At 36.9% G+C, this 22,282-nt stretch overlaps 1 protein-coding gene across 1 annotated transcript in view; it reads left to right on the forward strand.

Annotated features, from left to right (window-relative positions):
• The window catches only part of USH2A (usherin), a 676,006-nt gene that overhangs the window by 323,687 nt on the left and 330,037 nt on the right, over window positions 1–22,282 (forward strand). Inside the window, exon 32 of the mRNA XM_045809720.2 lies at window positions 21,364–21,523. Coding sequence (XP_045665676.2) covers window positions 21,364–21,523 — 160 coding nt within the window. The remainder of the gene's footprint in view (window positions 1–21,363; window positions 21,524–22,282) is intronic.

Below are 22,282 nucleotides of genomic sequence, written 5' to 3' on the forward strand. Positions count from 1 at the left end.
CATTGTTGAAACCCTCAAATCTCAGTGCATGGCTTCCTTTCCAAAATAAGAAATGAATGTTTAGAGTATTCCTCTAACTTTTTTGTTTGGAGACCATTCATTCCTTGATTTTTTTTTCAAGTATATATTTAAATTCTAGTTAGTTAACATACAATGTAACATTAGTTTCAGGTGTAGAATCTAGTGATTTATCACTTACATATAATACCCAGTGCTCATCACAGTAAGTGCTCTCCTTCATTCCTTGATTTTTATCATCTGCCTCAGAACATCATTCCAGAGTCCTCCTAATGCCATTAGTGATGCATTACACCCATGATATCCTTTTTGTAGCTAGAGTCTAAATAGCTTAAGTGTCTTATCTCCATTCATCTGTATTTATTCAAAATATATATTTAAAAATATCACCTATTATTTTTCCAGCACAAAAAGAATTGCTGAAGATTGAGGTGTAAATTGTCTTTACCTTTTGTTTCGGTCAGCTGCTTTAAATCTAGTGGATGTATAGCTCTAATACAAATAATCAAAAAACAGTAATAAGTAGCATTCCGAACATCTTGCTGGCTTTTACATTTTATTATGTTTGAGGTTCTTCCAAAGTGGCTGATTCTTCTGATCATATATACATATGTGCCAATAAAATAAAACAAAATGTAATAAAATAAAATATAAATGAAAAAGCCTAATAAACATCAATAAAAGATTAGTTAAACAAGTTACGGTTAATAACTAATATGCACACCAGGTATATTACATGCTCATTTAATAGAATGAGCAATCTTTACTGGTACGGTAGCATCTTCAAAGTATATCATAAAGTACTAATGTAGGACAGTATATTTTATAGTCCACTAACATTCGCATATTTGGTTATATTCTTAGATTTCCTCTGGAGGTATACATGAATATGTAATAATTGCTGAATTCCTAAAAGGGAACTGGATAACTTGGGAACAAGCGTAGAGGGAGACTTGATTTTCATGTGAGCTCTTTTGTATCTTTTAGTTTTTGTACCATGCCTATCTATTAATGTGTTATCCATTCAAAATTAAGCACAATTTAAAAACAAAATTATTATAAAATAGTAAATTCTAAGTACAAAAGAAAATTTGAAAAAAATAAAAATTGTCCACAATTTCACCCACCGGAGATGATCACTAATCACATTTCAACTTGTATACTCACCATCCTTTGATCTTTTTTTGTTGGTGCACAGATATACACATACAATTTGGGCCAGACTGTTTCACAATCTTTCACAACTTTATAATATATAGTGATCATATTACCAAATTACTAAATTATTTTCTAAATCCTGCTTTAAATGACTGCACAGTATTTTAAAATATTTCACAATATATTTAAGGAAATCATTATAATATTTGTATTATTTCTCATTTTTTTCTGTTATAAACAGTACTGCAATTTTAACAGCCTTTTATATAATATTTTGTGTGTGTGCCTTTCTAATTCCTTAAAATTAATTCTCTAAATGTTTTTGTACATTATTTAAAGGGGTATATTCTTCCTCTTATTTTCTAAATATTTTAAATATACATTAAAAATGCTTAACATTTGCATGGAAGCTATATTACAATTCTCAGTTCCTATTTTTGTCATTTGGGTTTTTTTTTAACTTCATTTATGGTGAGTTTTGCGTTTTTTTTTTTTTTTTGTATTTTATTTACTTATTTTAGAGGGAGAGAGACAGCACTAGCAGGAGGGGCAGAGGGAAAGAGAACCTCAAGCAGACTCTGTGCTGAGCGTGGAGCCCAACATGGGGCTGGATCTCATGACCCTGAGATCATGACCTGAACTGAAACCAAGAGTCCGATGCTTGACTGACTGTACCACCCAGGTGGCCCATTCATGGTGGTTTTTAAATGAAGTCATTTTGCTAAAACTTGTAGTCAAATCTAGAAATACTTTCCTTCATAGATTCTTCCTTAGATAGAAAAACTTAAGTAGATTTTTCTTACCCTTAAGGAAGATAAATATCTCCTCATTTTTTTTGTTTTAATTTATATTTGCAAAATATTTTCACATGTACCAGTTCCTGTAAGTCTTTAAATGACCCAGTGATGTATAAAGGTTAAACAACTTTATTCCCATTTGGTACATAAGGAGCTGGAGATTCAGAACTGACTTGCCTGGAATCATAAAGCTAGTTAATGGCACAGCTAGGATTAGAATTTTGTTACTCTGATAATTTTCTGAATCCCAAATCCCAAATCTCAACTAGATGAGTTTAAAAGAAAAGAACGATGGGGAAATGTCATTACATTATTAATAATATTCAGTGGTGTCAAAATATTAATACAACATTCATATCTTCATCACATTATCAATGTATTCTTAAAGACAACATGTCAATTAAAATGTCTCATTCAAATGTCAGCTTTAAGTTTTTAAAATTTAAAACAAGCCTGATTTTAAATGGGAGCTGTCTCAAATTGTACACTCATAAATGGAAGAGACAAATGCAGAAAATATAGGTCTGCAGAGTGCAGTATTGATAGGAGAGGGGCTATTTCTTTAAAGTCAGTAATGAAAAGTTCTGCAATGTAAACTAATTTTTATGACTGTACCACTGCATGACCGCATAGCATCCCTGTTTCAACTAACTATGGATATGAAAGAATAATCTCTCTTTTTAATCCACTCACGGCAATGGTAGTTCGCTAGAGCTGCCATGACAAAATATCAGACTGGGTGGCTTAAATCACAGGAATTTATTTTCTCACAGTCCTGGAGGCTAGAAGTCCCAGATCAAGGTGTCAGCAGGTTTGGTTTCTCCTGAGGCCCCTCTCCTTGGCTTGCAGATGGCCGCCTTCTGGCCGTGTCCTCACATGTCTTTCCTCTCTGCATGGACATCCCTGGTGTCTTTGTGTGTCCAGCTTTCCTCTTATAAGGACACTGGTCAAATTGGGTTAGGGCCCACACTCAGGGTTTCATTTTAACTTACTCTTCTCTTTAAAGACCTGATCACCACATATGGCCACATTCTGAGGTACTGGGTGTTACGGGTTCAGTGTATGAATTTTGGAGGGATAAAATTAAGCCCATAACAGTAGGTATACTTTACACTGATTCACAGCTGTGCACCAAAGTAGTGAAAATAAAACAAACATTTATTTGTGCATTCATTCATTCATTCATTCGTTCATTCCTTTTGGAGAATAAATCCTAAATGATATTAGAACAAAATATTTTCAAGAATGCTCATTTGTGGTTCTTTCATTCATTGACTTATGCATTTGTCCATTCATTCATGCATCTTTACTGATTATTCTGAGGCAGGGACAATACTGTAGTGTTCAATTTAGGACTGTCCCCAGGTATGTAGACATATGTAGTTTATAATTTTCCTCTCCATGTTCCCACCTCTCATATCACTTAGCATACTTTACTAGAATTTCTGGGCGACTGAGTAGTCTTCCTCACTAGATTGAGTCCCGTGGGGTAAAGAACTTTATCTTTCATCTTCTATCCTAAAGAAATGGAAGGGTAAATGTATGTAGTAGGAGAACATTAAGGATTGTTTCAGAATGAAGAGATGAAGGCATTTTTTTTCATTTATGTGAAAACTGTGTGTTATTATGTGGAGAATTTGTGAGAATGCCAAACTGGTATTCAGAGGGATGTTCAGAGACAGAGTAATTTATCTGAGACTGACAGCCAGACCTAAGTCGATTGGTATCAGAGAAGTGACATGTGTCTCAATGCTTGACATATAGCGGGTAAATATTTGCATCCTATTTCTCTGTATTGCACACAGACTATTGCAAAGCTCATAACCACTCAATTGATGCACAGCTCCTGAGAGGCGCTATCCCACAGCTACAAATATGATTCAGTTGATTATATTAAAGTACAATAAAAGTTGATCGGCTATTTTAAACATGCCAAGTAGTTATGTAATTAAATTCCATATAATCACAAACAAAAGATTGGAACATATTTTCAAAATAAAATTCTTGTTTTACTCTGGATGGAAAACTTCAGAGGAGTTAGTGAATGACTTAAGACTTGGAAGGCATCCTGCTTACCTGACTAAAAATCCCATCCCTGTGTTTACTATACTTCCCAGTTGCATTCAAACCTCGAACAGGAGAAAAAGAGTTTTGAGTCAAAAAAAAAAAAAAAATCCAATAGAGTTAAGGAAAGTTTGTCTTCTATAACCCAACTTTTAAAGGCTATTTTGCAAAGATGATATTGTTGCATTGCCCTCTGTATTTTTTTTTCCACTGTGTCGTGGAAATGTATACAAGTCCAGCAACTCCTAGGGATATGCTACCAAATATGCAAGTATTTGAATATCTATTTCATGTAGGGAGATTAGAAAGTCACTTTCTGCCACTTGTGTAGCTCTATTATGCAAAAATCAAGAGGATGCAGGTCATAAATTCTATTAGGTTGGAGCTCTGGGTGTTAAAAAGACTATATAGATAATTTTAAAAGATTTTTCCCCCTCAGCTGAATCACTGCTATCAAGTTAAGCTTGGTTTTTAAAATATAAATCAAATAAATGTTTTCCATAACGCTATATACCTTTAGTATAAACAGAACTCCAACAAACTTTTGAGTTGACACTTCTAAAATTCAGTATCTATAGAATTCTTCCACCAGAAAAAAACATTCTATGAATTAAAGTTTGGCCTCCATTTTTGAAATTATTTTGTTTAAATGAGAGCCATAGTCAACTCTATCACTGTAAGGAAATATACTACTTTAAACGATGTGCCTAAATAAAATTAGCTCATAAATAGTTACATTAAGCAAACATTAATAAAAATATTTAAGGAGGATTTCAGAGTATAATTGAGGAAATAAAAATCTTATAAAATTACTACTGTGAAAGGTCTAATAAAAGTTTGTTATACTTTCAGTGACAGTGAGGCTATTCACCAAATATAAAGAGGCAGAGAAATATTTGCTTTAAGACAAATTAAAGGGGTATAGATGAATTTGTCTCTATCTGATGGGTATAGTAGCATAAGTAAAGAAGTACCTGAGTTTGTATTTTATCAATTCCTTCATGACTTATCTGTATATGTGATTTACTGTGAAATATGATAAAAAGTGAAGAGCTTGAACATTTCGGGGGCTAATAGTAAAACATTAATGGTAGTACTACATTATTTTCCATTTTGTGTTTATAAGTATTTTGGTGCAAATATTCTTATTGTAATTTGTTGTTAATCAGTGAAACTTTAGTTCTTCATAAATTTGTTCTTCTTATAAGTAATTCATTTTCTATCATAGGAGATACACTATAATTTGTAATTTTGCACAAATATTCTTCTCAAACCATTTACCGTTTTATATTATGACTTACTGAAGCTATAGAAATTAAAGTGGTTTAGAATCATTAGTACCTCATAAATATCTCCATCGGCTAAAACACAGGATCTCTGAAATTTGGAAAACATAACCCAGAGCAATGTGTAGTTCAAAAGAAAATATCTTGTATACATCTTGTTATCTGCTGTATCTTAGCCTATAAACACATAGTAGATGCACATGGCAGATGCTCAGCAAATACTTGTGGGGTGAATAAATAAAGAATTGACAAAAAAGCTATATTTGCATATATTAAATCAAATATAGATGCTTCCTTTCATAAGAAATTGTAAGTTTTGGACTTAGCTAAAAACATATATATATATATGTATCCTAACTAAAAAAAATATATTCTGTGTTTTATATAATTACATGATAAACATTTTAAAAGTATATCATTCCCCGTATTTATGAGCATTAATTAATAGGAATAACATCAAAATATAAAGAATCAGGCTCTGCTGTTTTTGATAATGGTTTAAAATTGTTATGTCTTACCTGTGTGATAAACTCTTCTTTATAAAATATTTTTATGACTATGTATCTTATTTTACCTTCACAATACTTATAGGGAGAGATATTACACATGATATAAATTCCTTTTAATGAGATGAAGAAACAGGGCCTGAAACGTCAGTGACTCAGTCATGTTCACACTCATCAACACAATAAACTCAAACCCAAGTCTTTGATGATTTCTTCTCTTCTCTCTTTTTTTATTTCCTTTCTTTATAGTGTCATCCAATAGTATTTAAGGTTTTTGCCTGCCTGCTTTTGTAATGGGTCTTAGTTTTACACATTAGCAACAACATAAAAAAAAAAGGAAATTGATTATATGGCTATTAACCGAACTCAGATGCAGCTACGCCCAGTTTTATTGGTGAGACCCATGATAGCCATCTCATGTTGTGTGAGAGCCTCTTATCCTAGTGTTGGCAATTTTAAAGAGTTGGAAATGTGAGGAAAAAATGTTTGCTTTTCATTTTGTACTCTTTTGTACCCTACTAGTTTAATTTTTTACTGTGTGCCTACATACAGTTACCCCCAAACCTAAGAAAACTAGTTTCATGAAAAAATTAGGAGAATGAAAACGATTATATAAATAAGGGCATAATCATGTATATTAACTTTTTTTTTAAGATTTATTCATTTATCTTAGAGAAGGAGAGTGCATGAGTGAGAGGAGGGGCAGGGAAAGAGAGTGGGGAAACAGACTCCCTGATGAAAGGGTAGCCTGTGGGGTTCAATCTCAGGACCCTGAAATCATGGCCTGAGCCGAAACCAAGAGTCAGACGCTCAACCGACTAAGCCACCAAGGTGCCCCAACATTATTTTTAATTAACAAACACATAACACTATTCTCTGTTAGGCATTGTTCAAATGATTTACATCTAAATGTAACATTCATGTATACTTCTGCTGTGTTAGGTAGAACCAGGCAGCTCTAGATTCCAATATTTTGTCTTGCATCTGTATCATTATACCATATTTACTAACTTGTGTAGAATATGGTTAATGTATGCACGTATCTCTCTGTCTATCTCTCTTACTACTCAAATGAAGTTTTGTTATTTTCTCTCCTCACGGTCAATGACCATATCTTACTCTAGTTTGTTTTGTTTTTCCAGTTTTTGTTTGGTTTTTATTTGTTTTGAACGGTCTTTGAGAGGGAATGGAGAGATTGTTGGTTTGGGATTATATAAAAAAATAGAAAATAGATCCAGGTCTCCTGTCTCTATCATCTGTAAAGTATATCAATTTTCACTTTCCTTTCCTAAATCCATGCTTTAAAGACGTTGTCCATCTAAGAAACATACAGAGTCTTGGGGCAACTGGGTGGCTCAGTCAGTAAAGTGTCAGACTCTTGATTTGGCTCAGGTCATGATCTCAGGGTCATGGGATGGAGCCCAGCACCAGGCTCTGTGCTCAATGTGGAGTCTGCTTGTCCCTCTCTGTCTGCTCCTCCCCCTGCCCCCGGGCTCTCTCACTCTCTCAAATAAATAAATCTTAACAAAAGAAAAAAAGAAACATACAAAGTCCCAAAGTATAAGGTTTGATGCAGTGACCAGCCATTGATTATACCCTGAAGTGGATATACATTAAGGGATTGTGGATGGATAGATGATGGATGGATGGATGGATGGATGGATGGATGGATAGATATAGATATATTTATGTCAGATTTTCCAGATCTAATGTATCTGAATATATAATAAGTCTCACTAGTTCTAATACCCATATTTTACCTACTTGTCACCCTCACCTGCTCGTAGATGATCTCTGCCTTCTGCAAACTAATACTCATGCATTTCTGGGGAGTCATGTGGGTTTTTTCACATGCACTTGGGATCAAGCCTGACACTAATTGGCCAAGTGTCAGAGTAAGGCTTTCAACTGATTGGATAAGGCCCACCCCATTATGGAGAGTAATCTGCTTTACTTAAAGTCAACTGATTATTAAGTATTAATCGCAGGAACATCTAGACTAGTGTTTGTCCAAGTAAGTGGACACCATAGCCCAGCCAGGTTGATACATAAAATTAATCATCACAGACATATTACTTTATTTAAAATCATCAGTAAAATATTATTTCAGAAATAAAAATTTAGACACTTCTCATAGTGTGAACACTTATAAGTGTTTTTCCTGGAGGAATGTCAACAGACCTTTCTCTGAAAATTACTGTTTTAAAAGAGAAAAGCCTGTCATTTTATGGAAATGGCTCAAGGATAGACAATTCAGTAAGTCTTATAATGGGCTGAAGTACTCTAGGTGTGACATTGAAGACTTCTCCAGCTTTTATAAACACAGTGGTTGCTTATGATGCTTTGAGTTTTCACAGGTTGATGTAAAAGCATAATTTTAATAGGGTATTTATTTATACCCTAACATTGCAATTTAAGTTCTGAGAATCCATTGTGTTCATTTTACACATTCTCTTCTTGTATGCAGGAACAATTTTCTCAGCATATCATTCCAAATTAAATTGCAAGGGCATTTTACGATGAATTAAACAGGTGATCCTCTCCAAGCCTCTGTAATGATTAGAGCAAATATCCAAGAAGTAAACATTTTTATCACAATGTCACTTCTCTCATACTCATTACTTCTCTTATCTCACACACAGTGTCCAGTACAGGGCTAAGTTAGAAAAGCGTTAAATTAATATTTAAGAATTGATGATGGGTCTTCAATGAAAACCATTCTCAGGCAATCCTTTACTAAGCTGGCGGGTCAGGGTGTGAACCAGGTAGAGTCCCCTTTGTGAAAGAATGGTCTCGCCATGGACACCTCCAGCCTAAATACTGCACTGCTTTCGGAGTGAACTCAGGTGGCTTCTGATTCTCATACAGGGTCTTACACAGCTGATCTCTTAGAGCTGGAATTTTGTTATCTGTACATTAGGAATAACAGTACTTGTTTCAGTTATTTTGAGACTTAAAATAAATGAGAGAGTATAAAACATATTTAACAGGGCCTGCCAAACAGTATGTAGTCAATGTTATAGCCATTGCTGTTATTGAATTAACAACATCTTACCTTCAATATTATATTTTTGGGGAACACGCGTTCATAAATGTATTCTTTTCATGCTACAGATAGCTAGACACTTATCATTATTCTCATTATGTCTCATTAACTTCTGTTCTGTATGAGTAGAGCATTGTCTTGCAATATATTAACTGATTCCTAAGATCATTAAAGAATATGAGAGTAGCAAATGTCCACCTAAGTCTGAGAGGAAATCCCCCATTTTTGCAAGAAATATTTAGCTAAGTAATATGACTCAAATTTCTTTAGATAATTTTTCTCAATTCTCTCCTCTTTGGTTTGTGAGTGAAAGCATTTATGAAAATTGGAAGCCTGTAACTGACTCCCTAATTCTATATCTCTTCTTACCCAGAGGTAAGGTAGAGGAGTGGGTGGGAAGTTAGTGTGTGTGTGTGTGTGTGTGTGTGTGTGTGTGTGTGTGTGTGTGTAAGGGGAGAAAGAGAAGGGGAGACAGAGAGACACCCAGAGAGAGAGAGAGGGGGGGCGGGGAGAGAGAGACAAGAGAGCACTGCTCTAGGGTTATATTATAAAAGTAACCAAGAAAAACAACCCTGGGCTCAGTATACTATACTACATTACAAATCAGGTATCAGAGATGCTCAGAAAGCCAGACTGGAAGACAGCTGGATAAGAATGCTGTCAGCCTAAGGAGTTTTGCATGGAAGCCTTTTGTTCTAACCAGCTAAAGAAGAAAAGAGGAAAATGAGGAAGCATCATCCCTCATTATCACAACTGACAGTAATGGTTCCTTTTTTTTTTTTTCCAAACTAGTGACTGACAACTCCCAGCAGGCTGGGCTCCCCCACAGGGTGCTGCTATCCTGATGGAGGGACCAGGTTTCCCTTACCACCAGTCTTCTTATCGCAGTGAAGTTTTTACTATTCAACCGTCAGGAAGGTCCACAATATTAGATGTCATAGGGGATGCCTCCAAGAAGACGCATCCTTGTTCTCAAGGAACTTACAACACCATGAACACTCACACAACTCATCTGAGGATGCTCACAAGGGAGGTTTGTTAGGAAGGCAGCTAAACAGAGTACATATCTCGCACACATGAAGGACAGTCAGGAGATGCTCATGTCTACTACAAACTTGGGACAAGGTTTTGATGAAGGAGAGAGCTGTGGATTTCTCTGACGAGGTGGAAAATATTATAAGCACAAATAGAAAATTTGTTGAGTCATATCGTTTGGGTGCGGTTGTATCTATGAGGACTTCTCAGGGCAAAGTGATTCCAGTTCTGCAAATTAGTTTGAAAGCACAGGATGGGATGTTAGTGGTGGTTCATTGCTCACCTGGCCCAAGAGAAGCCATGTTGCAAGTTTCGGCTTCTATGAAGAGCAGAAGAGCAATGATGTTCAGGCTAAAGAAAGCCTCTGTTTTTATTAATTATAAGGTCAGAATCTGATTTTCTGGAATCAAAAGGCTGAGCAAGCAATCGCGAAGCAAGGGCTACACAGTGGCAGAGATGAATGCAACCTGACATCCCACATGCGTTGTGGCATAGCTCATTGCTTTCCAGGCATCTGTGGAAAACACACCACCTCTCAGGTCTGCCGCCTCAGACGTGTTCTCACTGAACCATAACCTAGCAGTGGTTCTCAGGTTGGAATACCAAATGACAAAAGGAGTTACCTAGACTTTCCAACATTTTTAAGCATCCTGGTGATGATTTGTGGAAAGGATGCCTAGGCAGGAGAAAAGAAAATCAAGAAGAAGCTGTATTTTTCATTTACAAAATGATACTAGGAGGTTGTCAGAAAAGCAACTAGATAACGTACATTAGATATTCAAGAAGCAACAATGGCGTTTTAATTTTCTAATGGGAGAAACCAGTAAGGTATAAATTCCTCAGTTTACACCAGGAGTTAAAAAGAAAATCATTGCCTACTTATTGGTTCATTTTGTAAATTGAGATCAATGAAATTCTCTGAACAATAGCATGAAATCAATCGTAAAATAGCATATAATTCATGGCCGGTATTGTAAATTATACTTTGCTTGACAGTAATCGGTGAGGTTTCCATGCGCTGGGATGCATTTCCGTGTAACACGTCTCAGGATGATGCCTGTGGATCCATTTCTAATGCATATTAGAGTGATCTGTTTTTCCCTGTCTACAACTCCCTGTGTTTGATCTTATGCAAATGATGCAATCAAGCAAATGGAAAACAAGATGTTGTTGCTAAGGGGCTCTGACAAACAGTGGCCTTATGTTTTCAGGGTTCCCCCACCCTCCATTTCCTCGACTCAGATTTGTGTACATACCTGCAATTGTTTGAATCCATTGATCCATTACATTGCCCTTGAGGGGCCTAATCACTTCTGTAGAGACGGATTACCAAATCAGTTGCCGTTAGGCAGGGAGGAGAGAGTTATCATTATAGTCCTCTTTGCTTTACATTATAAATTGGTGGCTTTGTTTATGCTCATTCCCAAAGAATGCTTTAGTCCTGATTCCCCTGTAACCCTCTTTTTCACTTTTTAAAATTGACTCTTTAAGAAAAACCCTCATTCCATTTGTTCCTTTTCAGACACCTACTCTTTTTTCCCCCACCTGATGCTGCCTCCTCTTTTCTTCTGTAATTTTTTCCCCTTTTGATCACATCTCCTTGTTTCACCAGGGATTTCCCAGTCGGGCCACCTGTGCAGCTTCCTCTCCCATGTATCATGTTAGAGACTATCCCCTTCTTTTTTTCATGCCTCATTATTCAAAGGACACTAGTGACACTTCATCTTCTTATGGAAATACATTGAGAATACTCCACTTTGGGGTGGACAGTATAGGCATAAAAATGACTTGGAAGTCAAAAAGCTATTTAATCAGTCTGGCTTTCTTTGCACTATTGAGTATATAGTTTTTAAATTCTCAGAATCAAAAGAAAATCCTCAATTCCTATTGTAACAAAGGCACAGTAATCAGATTTCCCAAACTAGAAATGTGGCCCACCAAATTTGTGTCTGTGTGTGTGTGCATGAATTATCTTAAGGAACGTGATTGGAAAAATGTTTAATTCTGCATAGGCTTGAAAATCTTGGCTGTATGGTCATCATAAGCATAAATGAGGTACCAGTGAATGTGGAGCATTTATAAATCTGTCGATTAGCTATCTACCTGTATCTCTGTTTCTATGTAACTATTTATCTATATCTTTACTTCTGTAGCTACATTTGATAACTGATTTCCCTCCCATAAAATTTAGTAGTTAGACAATCACAGTTATTCTCAAGGGCCCCCGTCCTGTCCTCTGATGGTGTAAAAGCTTCCAGAGTGGTTTACATAGTTTCTTGGCATTTGGAGTGTGGCCATCCATGGCACTTTCCTTATTTTGCAAAAGGATCACTATTGAGATATCTTGCTCAGATCCAGGAGATCCCTTCATTGCTTCTGTATCACAAATGGGAAACTGAAATCCTTGCACTGTTTTCTGTGGTCCTGCCTGCCTACAAACACCAATGTCATTTCTTCAGCTGGGATCTGTCACCTCCTTGGGACTCTATCTTGAAAACAGGGGTCAGGACCCCTCCTCCCAAGAGTCTGTACATGTCTTCTATCATTATACCATCATTCTGGGAAATCTGAGGTGGTGGAGGCAAAGGAATATACACTTCTTCGTTTTCCCAACATTATATCTGAACACTGAGTAGTCTCTGTTCCCCCCCAGTGACTCTGTTCAGGAAGTTTCTCTTGCTCTTTCTGCTCACTAACCAACCAGCCACATTCTGTTTTATAGATAGTACCTATTTTATAGATAAACTTTGGATTTATAATTTAGTTAGGAGGGAAATTTAGATGCGAATTTAAATGAAGGGAAAGTGGAGAGTAAGGGGAGGGCAGAAGGAAAACAAAAAAGGTTCACATGACAGCCATACTGATCTCAGCCCCTGTGGCACTGATAACAAACATTGTAGGGGTTCTGAGGACAGAGCTATACCTAAGACTTCCAATTTTAGACCCCACTCAGTTCCTCTAGAGAACTAACCAAATCATGGGAGGAAAAGAAAAGATCAATATGATGAAGGAAGAAATAAGGGAACAAGACAGTTATTACTGAGGAGTGCCAAGGGTCCAGTTGAAATTGGAAAAACTAAAATTCTAGCCGACTCCTTCAGTATGTTCAGCAATATTTCTCATTCACGTCTCAAAAGTATAGGAAGCATTAGAGAAATGAGATGGTGAGATTTATCCAGAGCTAGGAACTAGGAATGCATATATTGAAGTAGGTTGGGGAGGTGAAAAACCCTAGGGAGCTGGAGAGCATGGCTATGAAAGGGGTAATCAAAGATCACATCAAGGAAAATGCAAATGTTGCGAATAGTTTGAAAATGAGAAGGTGCTAAGAGACTAGATATTGTGTGGTGACAAAGGAGTGATTGCATTGATGTGACAAGAGGAAGAAGTGAAAGGCTATCAGTTTGTGGTTGGAGAGGGCAGATTTTAGATTAAGAATCTTGGAAATAGTTTCAAAGATGATCAAGTAGTGGGTATAACTGTGCTGAATGTCGAATAAATGAAGTAGAGGTGAAGGACATTACATTTGAGGAAGTTAAAGTGAAGCCAGATTCAGAGATGAGTCATTATTGAGGATGTTGGAGTTGCCAAAAAGGAATTATAATTGAAAAGAAAACTGAGCCAATGCTGAAGTCATTGAGGAAAGGAGAAGTATGACATAGAAGGTGTAAGAGGGTGCGTGTGTCAACTAGGCCTACATTTTCTTAAATAATGAATTGATATTGGTAAATTATGGCTGTCCTTTCTCCATCTATACATGTATATGTATGCACATCAAAGGATTTAAAAAATATATGTGACCAAAAAATAAATAAGATTTAAATTATTTTTATGCCTTCACTCTGAGAAAAACGCTGTTGACATTTTGGTGTATCTCTAGTCCTTGTTTCTTATGACGCATTCATGTTTGAGAATTACATTTTGGCATTCAGACAAACACGACTTTGCCTTTTTCCTATGTTTTTTTTTCAATAACGAATCTCTTTCATCTCACAATTACAGACCCTTCATTGGCCTAACAATTCATTAAATTTTTGGAGATTTTTAGATGTTATTCTATTCCTGAGAAAAAGTTGGCAGTCTGGGTAAGGGGCATAGAGATCTCCCTCTGGTCTTGCCCATTCTTTCACTCAGCATATAAAACTGTGCTAAGTAGACATCATATCAGTCCTGGAGATATTGTAGAGTACATGATAGGAGAAAAAAAAGTATCTGTCTCCACTCAAGGAGTTTACATCCCCCTGGGAGGGATATAAAGTCAAGAAATAAATAACACGGCAATGGCTGACATCTTTTGGTAATTATAATAAGTAACTAAACAAGGCAATGTGACAGAGAGTATCTGGGGATGGTGGTAGCCACACTGTTGGATTATCAGGAGAGAACACCCAGAGGAGGATGAACCTGAAGAATGAGAAAAATTCAGCCAAGTACAAAGAAGGAGAAAATAGATTTCAACTAGAAGGAATAGTACCTGCAAAGGCCTGGAGGTGTGACATTGTAGAGTCAAAGAAACAGAAATATGTCTGGTATATGGGAAGAATGAGGCAGGTGTTAAGTCAGCTAGTATTTCATTGACCATTATTAGATTTCATTCTAAGAGAAATAGAGGGCCCAAAGCAGTATTCTGGGGAATCGAAAGATCACTCTTCACTAATGATCTTGCTTCTTTCTTCACTGAGAAAATTGAAGCAGTTTTAAGATAAATCCCATACACTCCCATGACCATCTACCCACCAGCCAGCATTCACACCCACGTTGCCTGCCTTCTCTTCTATAACTAAAAAGTATCTGTCCCTTTTTCTTCTAAGTCCAAATCCTCCTCTTTTGTACTAGATTCCATTCTTTCACATAATCAAGGCAAAACTCCAATAACTCTCTCCTCTTTCATCCATTACTAATTTTGCCCCTTCTGTTGGGTCATTCCCATAAACATACAACATAATTTTTATCTCATTTAAATTACCTTTTTAAAATCCCTGGACTCTACTTACCTTCTCTCTATTGTCTCATTTTTCTACTTTACAACAAAATTCCTTGAAAAAGTAGTGACTATAAGTCACTATCTCTGATTCTTTGCTCACTCTCTCACAAACTCACTTGAGTCAGGCTTTAACACCCGTAACTTCACTGAAACTTCATTGCACAAATACCAATGACTGCTGTATTGTTAAACAATGGTCAATCTCTAGCTCTCATCTTATTTGACCTATCGCCTTTAAAACATTTGATTTATTTGACTTCCAGATACTATAATCCTCTTGTTTTTCTCATACCTTACTGGTTGCTCACTCTTAGTTTTTGTTTTGTTTTGTTTTTTGGTTGATTTCTGCTTTACTCCCAGAAAAAAAAAAGAAAAGAAGATACCAAAAGATTTGAATCCTTTTATCTTTTCTCTTTTCTACCTACACTTGCTCTATTAGTGTTCCATCCACTTTAAATATAATATATATGATGAAGACATCTCAAATTATACCTCAGGCCAGGACTTTTTCCTGAAATTCCAAATTTATATTCTAATTGCCTAATTGACATTTCCATTTGTTTGTCTAATTAAGCTATCAAACTTGTCGTGTCTAAAACATGAATTCTTTATCTTCTCCTTCAAAACCTGTTTTTTCTGTGATCTTTTTCAACCAAATTAATGGTTACTTCATTCTTGTTTTTGCTCAGGCCAAAAACCTTGGAGTCAGCTTTGATTCCTGTCTCTCTCTCTCATACACTACATATAGTGCACTGAGGAATCCTATAGTTTTGCATATCCAGAGATCCTTTTGGGGTGATTTCAGCAAAATGACAGCATAGGGACTTCTTGGGTCAATCCACCAATCCCCCAAACCCAGACTCCTGCCCAGAAACACCAATTTGAACAACTATTCACATGTAAAATTACCTTCCCAAGAGCCACGGTTTCCAAATCAGGGATTATAGCACTTGGATAAAGAACAGAAATAAGAAGAGATGCATTAAGGAGAGTAGGGAAGATCAATTCATATTACCTCCATTTATCCCTACCCCAAATCCAGGCAGCCCAGCACAGACCAAGACTGGGAGAAGAAGAGTAGAGTGAGCACCTAACTTCACTTTGCCAGAGCTGGCCTGTTCAGCACTAGGCTGAATCCTAGGCTGTCTCCCTGTATGGAGCCATACTACTACTTGATTTCAAAATATCTTACAGAGCTATAGTATTCAAAGCAGTATGTTACTGGCATAAAAACAGACACACATATCAATGGAACAGAATAGAGAGCCCAGAAATCAACCATGCATATATGGTCAACTAATTTACAACAAAAGAGCCCAGAATAGACAATGGAAAAGGACAGTGTCTTCAATGAACGGTGTTGGGAAAACTGGAGAGCCATATGCAAAAGAATGAAGCTGAACCACCATCTTACACCATTCACGAAAAGTAACCCAGCGCACTCAAGGCTTGAATGTAAGAGCTGAAACCATAAAACTTCAGAAGAAATCATAGGCAATAAGCTCCACGACATAGGTCTTGGTGGTGATATTTTGGATCTGACACCAAAAGCACAGGCAACAAAAGCAAAAATCAACAAGTGAAACTATGTCAAACTAAAAAGTCTACAAGGAAAAAAAAATCATCAAATTAAAAATGCAACCTACTGAATGGGAGAAAGTACTTTGCAAATCATATATCTGATAAGGAGCTAATATCCAAATTGTACAGAGAACTCATACTAGTCAATAACAAAACAAACAGACAAAAAAACCAGTCCAATTAAAAAATGGACGGAAGATCTGAGTAGGTATTTTTCAAAGAGAGACATAGATGGCTAACAGGTACATGAGAATATGTTCAACATGACTAATACATCAGGAAAATGCAAATCCAAAGGATTGGCAATGAGATGTCACCTCACATCTGTTAGAATGGCTATCATCAAAAAGACAAAAAATAACAAGTGTTGATAAGGAGGTGGAAAAAAAGGAACCTTTGTATGCTCTGGGTAGGAATGTAAATTGACTGCAGCCACTTTGGAAAAGAGCATGAGGGATCCTAAAAAAAATTAAAACTAGAATTAAAATATGGCCCAGCAATCCCACTTCTGGGTATTTACCCAAAGAAAATGAAAACACTAACTCAAAAATATGTGTGTACACTCATGTTGATTGCAGTATTAAATATAATAACCAACACATGGAAACAACTTAAGTATCCACTGATGGATGAAGGATAGAGAAAATGTGGTATATATACACAGCAGAAGATTATAAAATAATGAAATCTTGTCACTTGCAACAACATGGGTGGACCTTGAGGATATTACTCCAAGTAAAATAAGTCATATAGAGAAAGACAAATAACATATTATCTCACCTATATGTTGAATTTAAACATAATATAAGCTTACAGATATAGATACACACCACACACACAGGCACACACATGTGCACACACATACAGGAATGATATCCGCCCTGTAAAGAGGAATTCCTGACCTTTGAGACAATATGGATAGACCTTGAGGGCTTTATGCTAGGTGAAATAAGTGAGACAGAAAAAGACAAATACTACATGTTTCACTTAGGTGTGGAATAAAAAAGCCTAACTCATAGAACTAGAGAACAGCATCGTGGTTGTCAAGGGATTGAGGCCAGAGGGCCTCCTTGGGGAGAGGAATAGGGAGGTGTCAGTCAAAGAGTACACACTTCCATCTCTAAGATGAATAAGTTCTGGTGATCTAAGGTATAGCATGGTAAATATAGTTAAAAATACTGTATTTATACATGAAAGTCATTAAAAGAGTAAATCTTGAATGTTATCACCACAAAAAAACACAAAAACGTAATTATATGAAGGGTACAGAAATGTTAACTAACCTTCTTGTGGTAATCATTTTGCAATGTATACGGGTATTGAATTATCACAATGTATATCTTAATCTTACATATTTTATATGTTAATACCTCAATAAAGCTGGGAAAAAAATATCCAGAATCTGACCATTTCTCACTTATGACAAGCCTCCACTTACTTGATTACTATAGTAGCCTCTTAAGTGAAATTTATGCTTATGCTCTTGCTCACTATACTCTATGTTCCACCCAGTAGCCAGGGTGATATTCATGAAATCCATCTGATCATGCAACAGTTCTGTTCAAAATCTGCTAGAGTCTTCCTTATGGGATCTCAGATTAAAACCCCAAATCCGTACAAAGACCTGAAGGCTCAAGTGATCCAATCCCTCATTAAGTCTCTGATGTCATCTCTTACTTCTTTCTGCCTTATTTGCTCAGCTCCAGCAACACCGACCTCCTTGCTATATCCATGCCAGGCGTGTTCCTTCTTTCAAGCCTTTGCTCTGTCTGTTATCTCTCTTGGAATGGCCCTCTCCATAGAATCCCAGATTTACTCTCACCCCTTCCAAGTCTTTGCTCAATATGTCACTTTCCTGCCAAAGCCTCCACTGACTCTTGCCTTTTAAAATTACCTTGCACTCCTGATTCCTCTTGCTCTATTCTGTTTTCTGTAGCACTTTTCGATTATATGCCACCAACATCCTTAAACCCTGTTGGACATTTTAGTTAAAGCCATGCTGTTTCCTATCTTCCTCACCCATAACACCTTAGATCGTCTGGGGATAAACCCTATCTATGAATGCAGGACTTGACAGGATTTGGTATTTCAGTCCTGGCTCATCTGTCATACTGGGCCTCTTAAGTAACATGACCCTCTCAAACATACTTACTTCTTCATCCTGGTCTCCCCCATTCCCCAGCGGGCATAGAAATGCAAGTTTCCCAATCCACGGAGGAGGATATTTTGTCACAGTGAAAACCAGATATGGATGGTAACCCTGGAACTAATTGCTACAGGGGGCTATTAGGCACCTGAGGCAGATATGCCTGGTGAGTTTAAGAGTTAGGTGATCAAGGTCACTTTCAAGTAGGGAGTTATGGTGGCAAAGGGAGTGGGGCATTCTGTAATGAGGAGATACTGTGAGGTGTTGATATCACGCTGATGCAGTCTGACCTCACCAGCCTGAGGATGGTAACTAAGGATTAATTAAGGTAACTAAGAATTAACTAAGGTAACTAAGATTCAACTAACGATTTTTGGATGCGCAAGTCTGTCCCAGCAAACACAGGCAAGCAATCATCAGGCCACATTTCAATGATAGGATTTCCTCACCACCTACAAACTGGGTAGCCAAACCCCTACCTCAAAAAGCTAGAACATAAGGAAGCAAGAAAAACTGCCCCATCACAGAGTCTGTTGGCCAAAGAACAATGTAGCATCCAGTCTCATTTGCAGCTGACCAATACGATCTGAAATGGCCATGAGAGGCTCAAGCAAAATATTCCAAAGTCACTCCGGATCAACCACATGGAATACAATTTCGGTAGAGGCATGTTCTTTCAGAAAAGTTAGATGGACTCTGATATTCAAATGCTACAGCTTTCTCCTAATTGCACTGACTTACCCATTAAGGATTACTGCTTTACTCTGGGTTCTGTGTCCTCCTTGATTTTGCTCCCGAAACCAGACTTAGAGAAAGATCCCTAGTTTTGCCTGCCTAGGGATTGCAAGGAATTCAGACAGATAGTGGAGATGAGAAGCTGCCTGGTCACCAAGTTCCTGTGAATCAGAAAGAGAAGGTGAAGAGAACAGGGGAGCAGCAGATAATGTGTTAGCCTGTTAATCCATTATAATTTTGGCCAGAATTGGACCTGCTAGTAGGAGCTGTTCTTGCATGAAATTTTCCTACAGTAAATAGTTTATACTCATTGAGTTTATACTCATTATGAGACCACTGTTCCCATGATTTTTAACTTAGTAAGTTTCACAGAACGTTGGTCCAAATGACGATCCCCCAGTTCTGTCTGACTTGTGTATACACGGTGTTGCTCTTCTGTCATGTCTCCAGCAGTTCCAGGCAATGCCAATGCCGTACAGATTTACCCCCAGCTTGTAACATTTTCAGAAGTAACCACATTGCTGGGGGGGTGCCCACCTCAGCCAATACCACTGAATACCAGTAGGATAAAATTATAATGAGAATAAGGCTGAATCTAAAGCATTATGAGTCTCTGCTTGATGACTACTCTTTTGGCCTTGTGTAACTACATTTAGCATAAAATTATTATTTTTTGCCTTTTTTCTGATGACCTACATGTTTAACCAACTGACTGTACTTTGCATGAAAATCAAAGTGTTCTTTCCTGGTTTACTTTTGCTATCAGTGTACTACAAAATCTATTTCCCTAGATTAGATTGTATTTCATTAGTCTTTTAAATGTGGAATTGTAATGGTTCAAGGTTAATAAGATTTAAAAATATGTGTCACTTAAATTGTGACTAACTTATTTCAAAAATATTCCAGAAAGTAAGAATTTCTTCTGGTAATAACAAAAGTATGAATGATATTTAAATCTTGGTAAAGTTGACTGCACTTTGGTTAGGTTCATCAATAAAATAATTATTGAGTACCTTTATAAATGAAGTGCTCAGGGCATTTCAGAATTGAATTAGTAAATTACAGATTGGTTTATTCTAATGCAAGGGAAAATGGTATCCATTAGAAAGGCAGACAGGTAGAAAGTACTCGGGAGGTTGATGGGAGAGATCATGACTGGCTCGGGTACTATCCCACTCTCTCTGTCATTGTTCATACCCAGCTCAACTGTGTCTAGATCATCTCATTCATTAGTTCCTTATTCATTTATTCAAGCATATACTCAGAACCCACAATGTGCCAGGCACTGTGCTAGATACTGAGGATGAAAAATGAACCTTTCTTTCACAATGTTCAGTTTAATGGATCAGATAGTCACGTAAACAAATCATTATGACAGCGTTATAATGCTATGCAAAGGGTGTGTGCAAATCTGCAGGAGCCAAATCCATGGAGAGGATAATAGCTCCACCTTGTGCCAGGGGTCACGGCAGGATGTGTTAGGAAAATCTTAAGAAAGAAATGGGCTTTTGCACTGATCTGGACAACTTGAAGGCCAACAAATAGTTGGTCAGGTGGACAGAAGAAAGGAGTTAGGCAAAAGGAATTACAAGCACAAAGTCATTGTTACAAGTTATGTATTTGCATTTCAAAAGCAACTCCCGTTGTCTTCAAATATGCTTTAAAAATCATTTAAAGGTCTCATTTGTTTTTTAACAGAGTGGTTGAAGTAACTCTAAACTCAGAAAATGATTCACCTGGTCATAGACATTTAAGAGGACGGTCACATTGTTAAAATGAGAAAGTTAAAGCAAGAGCTTGACTGACACTTGTCTATTTAAAAATAACCGTAGTATATTTAAAGGATAAAACAGCCTATATCTTATTGCTATTGATTTTTAGGGCTATTGATTCTTGTTTTAAGCTTTACTTGAACAGTTCTAAGAAGTGGGAATATGGAGGAGGAGTGGGATGGCCTGAATAAAAAATAGGATGGTAAATAAATTCTTTTTTTTCTCCACCCTCTAGATTTAGCAGTATTTACGCCCTACCAGTTTGTACTCGGTGCCTGCACGTTTGTGGGATGTACAAACAGTTCCCTGGTCATACTGCACACGGCACAGCTGCCGCCGGAGCACGTGGATTCCCCACTTCTGACCGTCCTGGATTCTAGAACTATATATGTACAGTAAGTAGAAATGTTGTCTCTGTCACACACTGGTTTATGCAAGAATCCAGTGAGCTCAATCAAGGGAAGGGTTTGTGACATAAAATTAATTTTATTGTGATGAAATGCATAGAAGTGATTAGTTCAGTGGTTCTGGGAACCTTTGATTATCACTTGCCAACTTAATTTCCATTTCGTCTCCATGCAATCAGGCTGAGCCACATACGTACACAGATTCTGTGCAAACTTCAATAAAGGGAAACTGACCACTTACAGGACTGCCTTGGGCTTTCTATAGGGGAGGCATTATCCATGATGAGTTGAAATTAGAGTCTAAATATTTATTTTCTTTTTGAGTATAAACTAGGACCTTTTTGTTCCCTTGCGGTTGAAGTCAGAAAGGAACTTTCACAGACAGGCATGTTCAGATTATTTTTGATATGAAGTGATTCTGACCCATTTCCTAATCTCTGAGGTGCAAAGTATACTGTTGTCCTGAATCGAAACTTAACAAACCTCTCCTGCCACCAATTAATACTTGTTTACATTCATCTCTGTCGGTCTCAGTTTTCCCATCTGGAAAAGAAGAGTTTGGACTGAGTAAATTAGGATATTCATTCAGGCTGGGAAACGTTATGATTCATACCCCATTGTTCCAGGTCTGAGCTGTCCTATTGGCTTTCAGTGCTGCCCTAAGCTGAGCCCGCATTACTTACACCAAAAGATTTCCCTCTACTCTCAGTATTTCTCAGCTTACCAATTTCTGTCTGTTTTACGATT

This window comes from Ursus americanus, chromosome 2 (assembly GCF_024610735.1).
Source record: "Ursus americanus isolate L20-20 chromosome 2, mUrsAme1.1.p, whole genome shotgun sequence".
Taxonomy (NCBI): Eukaryota; Metazoa; Chordata; class Mammalia; order Carnivora; family Ursidae; genus Ursus; species Ursus americanus.